The sequence below is a fragment of the Lytechinus variegatus genome, chromosome 14 (assembly GCF_018143015.1).
Source record: "Lytechinus variegatus isolate NC3 chromosome 14, Lvar_3.0, whole genome shotgun sequence".
In the NCBI taxonomy this organism is placed as follows: Eukaryota; Metazoa; Echinodermata; class Echinoidea; order Temnopleuroida; family Toxopneustidae; genus Lytechinus; species Lytechinus variegatus.
In genome coordinates this window covers 23,282,656-23,296,842 of record NC_054753.1, presented here as the reverse complement: position 1 = coordinate 23,296,842, position 14,187 = coordinate 23,282,656, and the positions used below count along the sequence as shown (strand labels likewise).

The window sequence follows — 14,187 nt, the reverse complement described above, 5'->3', positions numbered from 1 at the left end:
ATTAGTTAGCTATATGATCATATTTTCACGTTTATGTTTGGAAAAAGGGAGGGGCTAAAGCCCCCCCCAACTTCCGCAGCCATACCCTAAAATGCTTTATCCTTGTCACATTTCATCGGGAAACTGTCCCCATCCCCTTGTTGAACGAGCACGATTTTATGTTGTGAGCGTGAGGGGACGGTATCACGAGTATGATACTGTTGGAGCTATCCCCACTGCGTGCCAAACGAACTGTGTATCCCATAGCGTGGGGATTGTATCACGAGTATACTATTCTGTTGAAACTGTCCCCACTGCGTACAAAGTGAACCGTGTATCTAATGTTGTAAATCGGATCAAAAATAAGATCGAAAATCGGATCGGCAGTTAAGCTTCTAAAATCGAAATCGAATCGAAAATCGAATCGGCGATGTTTAAAAACAAAGGAATACATCAAAATTTTGTTTGCGGTCGCGCGCATCTTCCTGACAAAGTCACAAAGACGAATGCATTGGAATGGAAGTCGCCAACATGCGCGATCGTTTGGAACATGTTTTAAAGGGGTTTTGAGGTGTTATTGCTTTAAAATAAACAGAGTGATTTTTATTAGAAAGATAAACGAAAGACGCATCTTCCGAGCAAAGGCGCAAAGGAAAATAAAATGAAAATATTTCTCATAGATCACAGGTTAATGAACGATCGGCGGGACATCTTTTATAAGTATTTTTAGGTGATAGCGATTTAGAATTATTGGAATGATCTCTTGATCTCGTACGACGCATCATCTTAAAGTCGCAAGTGCAATTAAAATGTAGTAGAAGACGCAAGCACGCACGATGATTTGAAATATGTTTAAAATGTTTTGGGTAGCTAGCGTTTTCAAATCAATTTATTACTATCTTGAGAAATGAACTTTTGATATCTAAGAAGAAATATAAAAGAAGCATCTCCCGACGAAGTTGCAAAGACAAATATATCATTGAGGTTGAGAAGATGTATATCGTCATAAACGATGTAAGAGAGTAACGCAATGAGCTCCGTCGATAGTACGACTTTTAAAAGTTCACGGCGGGGTCCGCTATCACCACGAGGTTGAAGAGAAGATTTATATCATAAACGATATGAGAGAGTAGCGCAGTGATCTTCGTCAGTAATACGACCTTTAAAATTTTCACGGCGGTATCCGCTATCACCATGAGTTGGAAGAGAAGATATCTATCCTCTTAACCACTCCTAGTACCAATGAGGTCCAAACATTAACATGTATGGACCTCATAGGCGACATTACCCAAAAATATGGGTTAGACAATGCTGTTCTGATTTCCAACCCAAGACTTTGGTAAATGTACGCCTTAATACAAATTGGAGTTACGTGATATGACTTTCATTTGTTGGGGAGACATTAAAAGTATTAATTAAGTAGTTCAAATTAAAATATATTATCATTAAACTTACATTTCAGGCCCTTTTTGTTGATTTTCAGTGAGCGTTCCACACAGCTGCGACGAGTGATCAACTCCGAAGTGATACGCGAACTGGTCAGCTGATCGGTCAGGTGATCGGTAGATTATCTTTTTGTCAGACGTTCATAATTTATGTAAAGCGTATCAATCTTCAGTATCTTGATTCCAAAGTATCAGTATTGCAGATAAATGTCATTATTGATTGGAATCAGTGGCGGATCGGGGGGGGGGGGGGGGGGGGTGGGGGTGAGCATTTCTGCCCGATCCCCCTATTGAGATTTGTAGTAAATATTTTGGAATTAAATACGTTGTTCATACTAGTTATGCGACCCCTCCCTTATGATGATCACAGCATTATTTGTAATGGGGATATTTCGTTCATAATTATTCTTGTCTCTTCTTTCTCCTTTTTAGCCTTTTTTTGCTTGTTAAAACCTTTTTTCCTTTTTTCAGTTTTTTTTGGGGGGGCTCGCCAAATTTTACGTGGGTCAAAATTACCTTCATTTTTTTAGTGACAATCTTTTTTTCATTTGTCCAGTTCTACGCGAGACAAAATTACCTTCGATCATTATTATAGTTAAAAACTTTTTTTTATTTTTTATTTATTTATTTTTTTTTTGGGGGGGGGAGGTTGCCAAATATCACGCGAACGTTTGTCAGCTTTTACTGTTTTATTCGACTTATAATCAAATATTAAATGGGGCTTACCACAGTTTTTTTTAAAGTCAATTCATAAGAATATTCCTCCTCGGGATTTGAGCTTTCTTTCATGAAATATCAATTTTTTTCATGATTACCAAAAATACTTAAAATTTTTTATCGGTGTATGCCTATAAAGCTTTAGCTCATGCGTTGCGCCTGCCATATTTTAATGCTGATCAACTTTATGCTTTTAATGAATTCCTAAAAACAATAAATTCTCAGATCATCAATTTTGTCGCAATCGAATAATTCGATTGCGTCTCTCTATCAGTTTTGAATATTCATAAAAAATATCAGCTCGTGCTTTTTGCTCATAATATTTTGATTAGTAAATTCTTCTCTTATATAATCGAGTCGGATAGATAACTAGAGAGAGAGAGTTGGGGGGGGGTCCCTCAGCTACTTGTCCTCGCTTATTTGTTATTATTTGTTATTATGCTCATGTTGTGAGAGCTTTGTGTTTTCACATTTTTTTCTTTTTCAACCTTTTTATTGTCTCGGAGCTTCCCTCTATTTCTTTACACTATATTATAATGTAGTCCTGTTTCAATCATTGGCGGCGGAAGCCCCAAATTTTAGGAGGGGACAACCTAAAAAATTTTGACAAGCAAAAAAAAGGCTCTCAACCCAAACATTTTAGGGGGGACGTAGGAAAATAAATTGACAAGCAAAAAAAAAAGGTCAACAACAAATTTAGGGGGGAACGTCCCCGCTTCCGCCGCCTATGGTTTCAATTCTTTTTTTGTTCTCATTTCAATGAAAACATCATTATTAAACTGACGTACATGTAGAAGACTTTATTACGAAATTTTGACATTGTTTTGTTTCATTTGTTTGGCTTTCTTTTTTTCTTCTCCTCATCTTCTTTTTCTTCTTACTTTTTCCCTTTCCTTATTTTCTCTTCAGTATTTCATTCAGGTATCCGCCAATTTATACAACACCAAGCATATAGAGGCGGATAATCAGTGAGGGAGCATGACGGTGTGCCGCTCTAAAAAAAGGAGGAATATTGGAAGAAAAAAAAAAGAAGGGATGGGGAAAAAATAAAGAAAAAAAAAGATGATGATGGCAATGACGATGATGAAAATTATCTTGGTGATGATGATGGTTGTGGTGACGGTTGTGGTGATGATGATGGTGATGCTAATGATAGTGGTGATGATGATGATGATGACGAGATGTAATTTTGTTATTTTGTCTTTGAAAAAATTAAGTAGTGCAAAGTTGAATTCATTTAAAGTTTATTATGAAAATAGCAGAAAAAAATTGGTATGCGTTCGAGGAAAATCCATCCCCCACCAATCTTTTTCAAAGGTAAGATTTTTTTTGCCCGGGGGGGGGGGCCACTTCCATTCACGAGTGGATACCATGCGCGACCATGGGGTCTCGAAAAGCACCCTAAACACGTAATTTCCATATTCTGAAAATGCACCCCTTAACAAGTATTGGCGTGTGAAACCCTACCCTTAACAAGTATTGGAAACAAAACGATACTCTTGGCAAATATTCCCTGAAATGAACCCCTAAACAAGTACAGGAATGTTTTATTGTTACGGGTCCTTCGGTCGTCGGCTTTACCTTATTTGGTTTAGTACGACCCCACCTTCTACACCTCGCGCAAATCGGACTCTAAACACGAAGTGTTGGAGCAAAAAGGACATCCTTTATAAAACATTTTGATTTTGTTTTATCATCCCCGCAAATTAGACCCTAAACACGACGGTTTTCCTAGCGAATTAATAGATACCCTTTTTTCGTTATTTTTGTGTTTTTGACACCCTTATCACGTTACGTAGGTAACGTGCCCTATCGTGAAAAGGACATCCTTTTTACGTTTTTTTTTGGTCGCGCATGGTATCCACTCGTCAATGTAAGTGCCCCCCCCCCCCGGCCCCCCGGTTTTTTTGTGACGGCGTAGGCCTTTGCAAGCAGCTATTATTATGGTAAAAAAGTAAATGAAATGTCAAGAAATACATGATAATGATTTTTATGGTACATTTTAGTAGGCCTATATCAATTCATACTTGTTATCAAAAAGAAAAAAGTGGGTCGTTACAGACCATTAAAAATGGGAAATTTGGGCATTTTATATTTAGGATAGAGCAACTGCTCGTTATAGACGTCACAATAAATCAAGCATTCTAAATTCTATCAACTCCATTTTTTGTCAAATAACACCTTCATCGATATTTTGAAATGATTTTTCTCATATTTTCATCATCTTTTTATCAGGGTGAAATTCCCCTTTAATTTACAAAACAGATTCGCAAACAATATCAAGAGTAGTGGGAGGCAAGGGTGGAAATCTAAGGTAGGGGACCAGGGGCTGGAAAACAGGCAAAAAAAAACAAAAACAAACTAACAAAAAAAAACAAAAAGGAAGGTTTATCACCCCCAAAAGAAGGTCGTCTCGTCCAAAATACATGTTTTACTTCGATTTAAATGATGTAGGCCTATTTCTTTCCATCATATATAAAAGAACAAAAATAGTAGGGGGACATTTGATAATGTGCCCCTACTATTTTGGGTTAGGGGGAAGTGTCCCCCTGGGATTTGCGCCCATGTGGGTGGGGGGTGCTGCACCTCCTTTCGGAATCATTATGGAACAGTGTGAATAGTCGCTGTGATTTCGATCTCATACCTATAAAAAAAAATAGAACAAAAGAACGCCTTGACCACAGGCCAAAATGCCTAACAATTTTTCCGCGGCATTAACAACTCTCGTAAGGGGCGCTCCATTTATAAATAGAGTTGCATGTGTAGCTGTCTATGGCAACAGAATCCATCGCAGAATTGAAGCCAGAAGCGTGGGAATTTGGCAGAAAATTCAAGAAAAGAACCGGTGAGTACCGATTTAAGAGTAATTATATATTCATTAACATTTATTGAATCATAAGAATAAAGATTTTTTACGGAAAGAAAGCTTAGTTCTAAGCTAGGGCTGCCCAAATGCGCGTGAGTGGAGTCTCAGTTTCTTAACACGGGTAAGTATTGCGGTGTCGCCTAGAGTGCTCTTAACCATCGTCAGAGATACTACCGCATCTTTCTCCCTGAATAATGCGTCTTTCTCCCTGAATAATGCGACCTCTAAATAGCTAGCACCTCACTAGATCACGCACTTTTACTAGATCTACGCCGATTTTTTATTTTCGATTTTTTCCTTCAAGGGGCATGATCGAAGATCGGCAAGTGATCGCCGATTGTGGTGAAATCGAATGGAATCGGTTGCCGATTGCAAAATCGGTTACAAGCTTATGTGTATCCCATAGCGTGGGGACTGTATCACGAGTATACTATACTGTTCAAACTGTCCCCACTGCCGTGAAAATCAAACTTGATTTCCCATTGAGTGGGGACTGTATCACGAGTATATAATAGGGAGAGAACCCTAGTGTTTATATACAGTGTGTTTCATTTGTGTGTGTTATCATTTTGCTACACAGAGCTGTGCGAGAGTTGGGGACTGAGCTGTGTTCTGGAGAAAGGAAGTGATTTTCATGCGTTCTGGTAGGTGTGATTCTAATAATCCCCACTTTTGGAATTGGGGACTATATCACGATTATGCCAAATTAGTACTTTGCCTCAGCATGGGTCCATGGCCTCAGCATCCCTATAAAATAATCTTGTCCCGTTTTCGTGATTTTCTAAAATGAATGACGTATGGCAGTGTATCCTATTGCCGGACACTTTCATTTCAGTGCTTTAAAAATGACAACTAGAGGAAATACAATCAAGAAAAATTATCACTTGCTATTCCAAATATTCTGAAAATCATGAATATGATAAAATTATTTTATATTTTCCAACCATTTTCTTTGCACCGCACTTGCCGCATACCCCTCCGCGAAAAACAATTATTTTCGTGCGTGACAAATTATATTGTAATTCCGGACGCGCGCCGGACGGGTAAACATATTCTTGATTATAATGATGTAAGAAAGAATTGGTGTGATTTTTTTCGAGATTAATCATCTCATGAGTAAATTCTAAGTTTTTGTTTGCTTTCTTATAACGATTGTTACGATACTGCAACAAATAACAATCAAGAAATTGATGCATAAAGTTTAATTTCCTCTTTTTTTATTACAGGAAATAATTATACATAAATAAAACAAATAATGATCTTACATAAATCTCTTGAAGTGTCCGATGTACAATCCAGGGTTATAGTTCACTGTTATAGTCCAATATATATATTCCAGGTAGGCTGGGAAGATTCCTTATTGATGATGGCGATGATGAAACTGATGTTGAAGTCCGATGAATAATAAAAGTCACTGTAACGAGTTGAAATGTCCGTGAAGACGATGTTGATGATGATTAACAGTTAATTTCAGCAATCCATGGGTTGAAACGTGTTCATTGAACAGGTTGATGTTGTTGATGAGAACTGATAATTTCTCTCTCAAAATAACTGCAAACAGTTCATTGATGGTGGGCATAAACTGCTCTGATCTGATCTGGTGAAGTGATCTCATATGATGTGATGTGATCTCCTGCTCTCATATGATGTGATGATCATCTTGAAAAATCTGCAGCTTTTATACTAATTACAAGTGTTCTAGATCATTCTCAAATTTCGACTAATCTACAAGCTTCTAGAATTGTCTTCCAAAAGAACTTTCTCCTTTCAGGAGCAGTCAAAATCCAGAACACTCTTGAATGACCTCATTGAAATCAACAGTGTAAACAAAATACCTAAGCCTATTCATTTCCACTACCAATACAATTCTATTGTTTGGCTTTTCCTTATTCAACAATAAAACTCCTTGGCCTTTAAATAGGCAAGGCCTGCATAATAAAAAGACATCCTGGAATGTTCTTTGCAATTCTTGGCTATCCTTAAAGGGAAATAACTAATAGATTAATGTAACTGCTTTCACAATTCTTCTTATATATAACACCTCCCCCACCGGGGAAAAGAAAGCTTTACCGTAGTAAAGGTTTCTTTAAGATTACTTTTTTTTCTTTAACTGCTCAAAGTCATCTTGATAAATCATTTACAGTTATCGTGTACAAAGATATAGTACTTAACGAACATGTTAAAATAAATGAACATCAAAGATGTTTTCTTCAAATGACACACTTGGTCAAAATCATGAATAATTTCACTTTTTATACTCTTGATAGAGCATCAGCAATTACATTATTCTTTCCCTTTATGTGTACAATTTTCAAAGGGAATGGTTGGAGCATTAGGCTCCATCTATACAGTCTTTGATTCTTTGTTTTAAATTTCTCCAAAAACACAAGAGGATTGTGATCTGTATAGACTGTAATCTCTCCATTGGTTAGATACACCTCAAACTGCTGAAGGGCTAGTACGAGACTCAGGGCCTCTTTTTCAATAGTTGAGTATTTCTTTTGAAACCGATTGAGTTTCTTAGAGAAGTAGCACACTGGTTTTTCGATGCCTTCTTCATCTTCTTGGAGCAATACTGCTCCTACTCCAACATCACATGCATCAATAGCTACTTTGAATGGCTTTGTGAAGTTTGGAGCTGCCAAAACAGGCTCATTCACCAAAATGGCCTTTAATTTCTCAAATGATCTTTGACATTCGTCAGACCAAACATACTTCACTTTTGCCTTCAGCAGGTTTGTCAGAGGACTAACCACAGTACTGAAATTTTGAACAAATTTCCTGTAGAAGCCACTCATACCTAAGAATCTGAGCAATTCTTTCTTAGTTGTGGGAATTGGGAAGTCTAAGATAGCTTGTATCTTGGCTTCTCTTGGTAGCACTTGCCCTTGACCAACCACATGACCAAGATATGTGACCTTTGCCTTGGCAAATTCACTTTTCATCAGATTCACTACTAGATTGGCTTTGTCCAGCCTGTCAAACAGTGCTCGCAAATGATTCAGATGATCATTCCAAGTATCACTGTATACTAGGATGTCGTCTATGTATACGACACAATTGTCAAGTCCGGCAATCACTTGATTTGTCAACCTTTGGAAGGTTGCTGGTGCATTTTTCATTCCAAAAGGCATGACTTTGCATTGAAACAAGCCTTCAGGTGTAACAAAGGCTGATATCTCTTTGGCTCGGTCAGTCAGTGGCACTTGCCAATATCCTTTAAGCAAGTCTATCTTTGTGATATAGGCAGAATTTCCAACCCTATCAATACAATCTTCTAACCTAGGAATTGGATACGAGTCAGTCTTAGTTACTGCATTTACCTTCCGGTAATCAATGCAAAATCTCTGAGAGCCGTCTGGCTTTGGAACCATTACAATGGGAGAACTCCAACTACTCTGACTCGGTTCGATTATGTCATTATCTAACATAAATTGTATTTCCTTATTCACCATTTTCAACTTGCTTGGATTGAGCCTATAAGGATTCTGTTTGATAGGTCTTACATCACCTACGTCTACATCATGTACAGTTAAAGGTGTACGACCTGGTTTGTCTTTACATACATTCTCATATTCTCTTAACAGGCCAGATATATCATTTCTTTGATCTTCAGGCAGGTGTTTTAATGCCTCATCCATGTTTCCTAACATCTCTGAGTTAGACAACTTTACACCACATGGTTCGTTCTTAGATACATCTGTATAAGACAATTCATTATCTGTCTTTTCATAGCATTCTTCATGTACATTTACATGTTTTTCTTCTTCTTTGACCTGTGTTGTACCTATTGGCTGACTAGCCTCTCGCTCAAAGTATTCTTTCAACATGTTTACATGACAAACTCTTTGAGACTTTCTTCGATCAGGGGTACTGATCACATAGTTGACATCATTCAATTTCTTTTTGACTATGTAGGGACCACTAAACCTAGCTTTCAAGGGCTCACCTTGCAAAGGCAACAACACTAACACTTTGTCTCCAGGCTTGAAACTTCGCTCTTTTGCATTTTTATCAGCATGAGCTTTCATTTTTCCCTGCGACTCTTTCAAGTGTTCCTTAGCCACATCACAAGCTTTTGAGAGCCTTTCTCTAAACTTTGACACATAGTCTAGAAGGTTTACATCATCATCCTGAACCATAAACCTCTCTTTGATAAGCTTTAGAGGACCCCTAACCTCATGACCATAGACCAATTCAAATGGACTGAAACCTGTGGACTCATTCGGGGAATCCCTAGTTGCAAACAGTAGGAATGAGATCCCTTTATCCCAGTCATCGGGATAGTCTTCACAATAAGCCCTAATCATGGTCTTCAAAGTCTGATGATAGCGTTCTAACGCTCCTTGGGACTGTGGGTGATAAGCAGAAGACTTAATCTGCTTTATTCCCAACTCCTTCATAACTTGCTGAAATATTCCTGACATGAAATTTGACCCTTGATCAGATTGAATTTCCTTCGGCAGACCGTACCTAGTGAAAAACTGCACTAACGCCTGCACCACTGTCTTCGCAGTGATACTCCTCAAAGGTATCGCCTCTGGAAACCGTGTAGACAAGTCCATAATCGTCAGGAGAAATCTGTGACCCGACCTCGTTCTGGGTAAGGGTCCGACACAATCAACAAGAACCCTAGTAAAAGGTTCATCAAATGCAGGAATGGGTATCAATGGAGCAGGCTTGATAGAAGGCTGTGCCTTACCAATAATCTGACATGTGTGACATGTCTTACAGAAATGCACAACATCTTTGTGCATCTTAGGCCAATAGAAATGCCTCATAATTCTATCTTCTGTCTTCCGAATACCGACATGACCTGCCATAGGTAACTCATGAGCCATTTTCAGAATATCTGTGCGGTAACAAGGAGGAACTACAACCTGGTGAATTATACACCAATCTTCATCAGCTGGTCTCCGGGGAGGTCTCCATTTCCTCATCAAAATGTCATCTTTGACATAAAAGCACTCAGGAACCTTATCAGCCTCAGCCTCAGAACATGCTTTCTGTGACAAGCTTTTTAATTCTGGGTCTGCCTGTTGTGCCTGTACAAGGGAGGATTTACTAAACAAACTATCATTGTTAGCAACAGAGCCTTCAACACTATCCCCATTCAAATCCTTAAAAAAGGTTTCAGCTAACCAGACATCAGTACTCTCCTCTACATCAGCAGATTCCGCATCATCCTTTTCAGCTCTACGAGTCTGAGACCTAGTAACAACACAATCCGGGAAAATCCCTGGAAAATCTTCCTGCAACAATTCAGTTTCAGCTACCTCAACGGGCTTTTCCGAAACCACTGGAGATGCAACAACTTTATCTCCAGCCAAGTCGTTACCTAGCAAGAAATCAACACCTTTCATGGGTAATTCTGGAACGACACCAACAGTCACAGGACCACTAACTAGGTCACACTTTAAGTCGACCTTATGCAAAGGAACCGACATGAAATTTGGGCCAATACCTTGAACTAAGACGTTGGCATTCTCTGAACTCTCCGGAGGAAGAGCCGAATCCCCTGGCACCATCAGGGACTGTGCAGCCCCTGTATCCCTAAGGATCACCACTGACCTACCAGCAGCACCAGTCGAACAAGGGGATACTTCACCATCATGCAAAAAACTTCTAAAAGTTTCATCAACCTGTTTGACTTTATCAGCAAATACCAGAGAAACACTCTCAACATCTTGATTGGGCTCTGATGGAACAAACTCCATCGAGGGAACACTTGTTTGCTTGACAAAACCCATGTCTTTCTTAGTTTTGGTTGGCATTCCAACCAATTTCCAACATGATTCTTTCAAATGTCCCGATTTATGACAATGAGTACAAATTTTGGAACTACGACTCTCAGACCTTTTGGTTGATTCTGTGCCCGCACTAGCCTGATTCTTGTTAGTGTCTTTATCCTTGCTTGCATATTTTCCCTCACTAGGTTTATTGTGGGATTCAAATGACCCTTTACCTTTCTTTTTCCAATAATTCTTGAAAGGAGGCCTATCTCCACTACCTTTATGTGTGACCTCAAATTCATCAGCTACTATGGCTGCTTTACTGACTTCAGTAACTCTATGGTCATCTAAGTGAGATTTAATGCCAAAAGGAAGACTCTTTTTGAATTCTTCTAGGAGGACAACTTCCCTAAGGTGAACAAAATCTTTGTCAACTTTCAGTGATCTGTACCACTTATCGAACATCATTTCTTGTTCCCTAGCAAATTCAACATACGTCTGGCCTGTTTGTCTTTGCATGTTCCTAAATTTATGTCTGTATGCTTCTGGTACCAACTCATATGTATTGAGAATTGTTTCTTTTACTGTAGCATAGTCACATGATTGCGTTTCAGAGAGTGAAGAATAGACTTTTGCAGCCTTTCCAACGAAAACACTTTGGAGGAGAAGAGTCCAGTATTCCTCGGGCCAATTCAGTCTCTTGGCCACTTTTTCAAATGACACAAAATATGTATCAACTCCCTCTTCATCAAATTTTGGCACAAGGCGAATGTTTTTCGCCACATCAAAGCCTTGGGGAGATTTATCTTTAACAGAGTTAGTATTAGTATTTGCATGAGCTAACTCCATTTCTTTCAACTTTAACTGGTACTCCAATCTCATTTTCTCCATTTCAATGTTTTCTCTGATTCTTTCCTTCTCAAGGTTTTCTTTGATTCTTTCCTTCTCAAGGTTTTCTTTGATTTTCTCTTTCTCGACATTCTCTTTCATTTTCATTTCCATTTCAAACTTTGCAAGTTGAATCTGAGCATCATCTGAAACAGTAACAGAAATTTCAGACTCCTCTGTAAGCTTCATGTGACTAGCTAACAAGTCAATTATCTCTGCCTTCTTTAAACCTGGGGCTAGAGATACACCCAAATGATCACAAACTGTTATCAAATCATCTTTCTTCAGTGACTTCAAATGATCATATGACAATTCTGTCATTGCAAGAAATTCTTCAACATCAAATGTAGCCATAGTGAATATACACAAATACAAGCAAGTAATAACACAGTACAGTATATTCTAGAACTTTCCAAAAATTTCCGAAATGTTTCCAATTCAAATTGAGATTTGTTTCAAATTGACTTTCGTCTCAAATTGGTTTTCGTTTCCTGAAAAAATGTTTTTAATTTCAAATTGGCTTATACAAATTTGGTTTTCGTTTCCCGGACAAGCCCCCAAAATTATTTGTTACGATACTGCAACAAATAACAATCAAGAAATTGATGCATAAAGTTTAATTTCCTCTTTTTTTATTACAGGAAATAATTATACATAAATAAAACAAATAATGATCTTACATAAATCTCTTGAAGTGTCCGATGTACAATCCAGGGTTATAGTTCACTGTTATAGTCCAATATATATATTCCAGGTAGGCTGGGAAGATTCCTTATTGATGATGGCGATGATGAAACTGATGTTGAAGTCCGATGAATAATAAAAGTCACTGTAACGAGTTGAAATGTCCGTGAAGACGATGTTGATGATGATTAACAGTTAATTTCAGCAATCCATGGGTTGAAACGTGTTCATTGAACAGGTTGATGTTGTTGATGAGAACTGATAATTTCTCTCTCAAAATAACTGCAAACAGTTCATTGATGGTGGGCATAAACTGCTCTGATCTGATCTGGTGAAGTGATCTCATATGATGTGATGTGATCTCCTGCTCTCATATGATGTGATGATCATCTTGAAAAATCTGCAGCTTTTATACTAATTACAAGTGTTCTAGATCATTCTCAAATTTCGACTAATCTACAAGCTTCTAGAATTGTCTTCCAAAAGAACTTTCTCCTTTCAGGAGCAGTCAAAATCCAGAACACTCTTGAATGACCTCATTGAAATCAACAGTGTAAACAAAATACCTAAGCCTATTCATTTCCACTACCAATACAATTCTATTGTTTGGCTTTTCCTTATTCAACAATAAAACTCCTTGGCCTTTAAATAGGCAAGGCCTGCATAATAAAAAGACATCCTGGAATGTTCTTTGCAATTCTTGGCTATCCTTAAAGGGAAATAACTAATAGATTAATGTAACTGCTTTCACAATTCTTCTTATATATAACACGATTCTGATCAGATCTTTGTTATAAATTTACGTTTGCTAACTAATTTCCTTTTTTTAATTGCGCGTTCGATATTGCACTTCCAAGTGTTAATGATGCTCGTTCATATCGTAAGACTCAGTCATCAAGTTAAGTTCTATCGATGCGCTGTCGATCATTGACGGCTCTCCAACACGGTAAACCTCGCGCACGGCCGGGGTATATACCGGGAACATTGAGAACTAGCCGTCGACGATTTAATCGATGGAGCGTACGAGATTGAAATTCGGCAAATCAGGTCCGTATTTCAATCAGAAAATAGATCAATTGGTATCAATTGTTAATGCCAAAACTGTGTTATGTTATTTCAAGCATTTTCTGTCATTTTTAGAGAAAAATAAGGTAACAGTTATATTTTCGCTTTGGTTTTGCAATCTCGTTCTTTGAATTGATCTGTGATATTGAACTGCGGAAGTCTTACGGTACGAAATTGATTTCCTACGCAGTTATATGCGCGTCCGGAAATATGATAGTGTCCGGTAATACAATACGTCACTATACATAGCGAGCGCGATCGACCCATGTGCATGATGTGTAGCCTAAACGCAAATTTCATTGGCCCACGTATAACAAATGTTGTTTGTGACTTTATTTTTGATGTGGTATTGTGAACGAGCCAAATTGTTACTGTTTTATCTTAGTTGACCTTATATCAAAGGATACTGAGTCTACAAACATTGAAACATACCTTTTCTTGTCATCACTTGTCCTTTTCTTCTTCGATTTCGTCATCTTTAATGGTATTTTCAGATCAGGAGCTCGAGAAAATAGAAATTCAGGTATCACAACACACGTGTATTGCGTAGATCGACTAGTTTTTATTCAATGCTCTTCGCACAAACATTTAAGACAGGTCACCGATAAAGTATCTGAGAATGAGCACAATTATATATACTATGTCCATAAAAAATCAAGTACACTGATTCGCCCCCCCCCCAAAAAAAAGAGAAAACATGTTTACCTAAAGCCCCAAAGGTCGATTGAATCCCCAAGATAAGGTCTGAAAAATAGACTAACACGAGTTGCTTAAAGGGAAATTTCAACTGTGGGAAGTGAAAAAAAATAAT

The 14,187-nt window shown here is 38.0% G+C and overlaps 1 protein-coding gene across 1 annotated transcript in view; it reads right to left on the bottom strand.

The window, feature by feature from the left end:
* LOC121428157 (nucleolar complex protein 2 homolog) overlaps positions 1–14,023 on the bottom strand; it is a 43,869-nt gene extending 29,846 nt beyond the window's left edge. Inside the window, exon 1 of the mRNA XM_041624751.1 lies at positions 13,809–14,023. Within this exon, the coding sequence (XP_041480685.1) occupies positions 13,809–13,852 (44 nt within the window). The 5' untranslated portion in view covers positions 13,853–14,023. The remainder of the gene's footprint in view (positions 1–13,808) is intronic.
* Between the last annotated feature and the right edge of the window lie 164 nt (positions 14,024–14,187).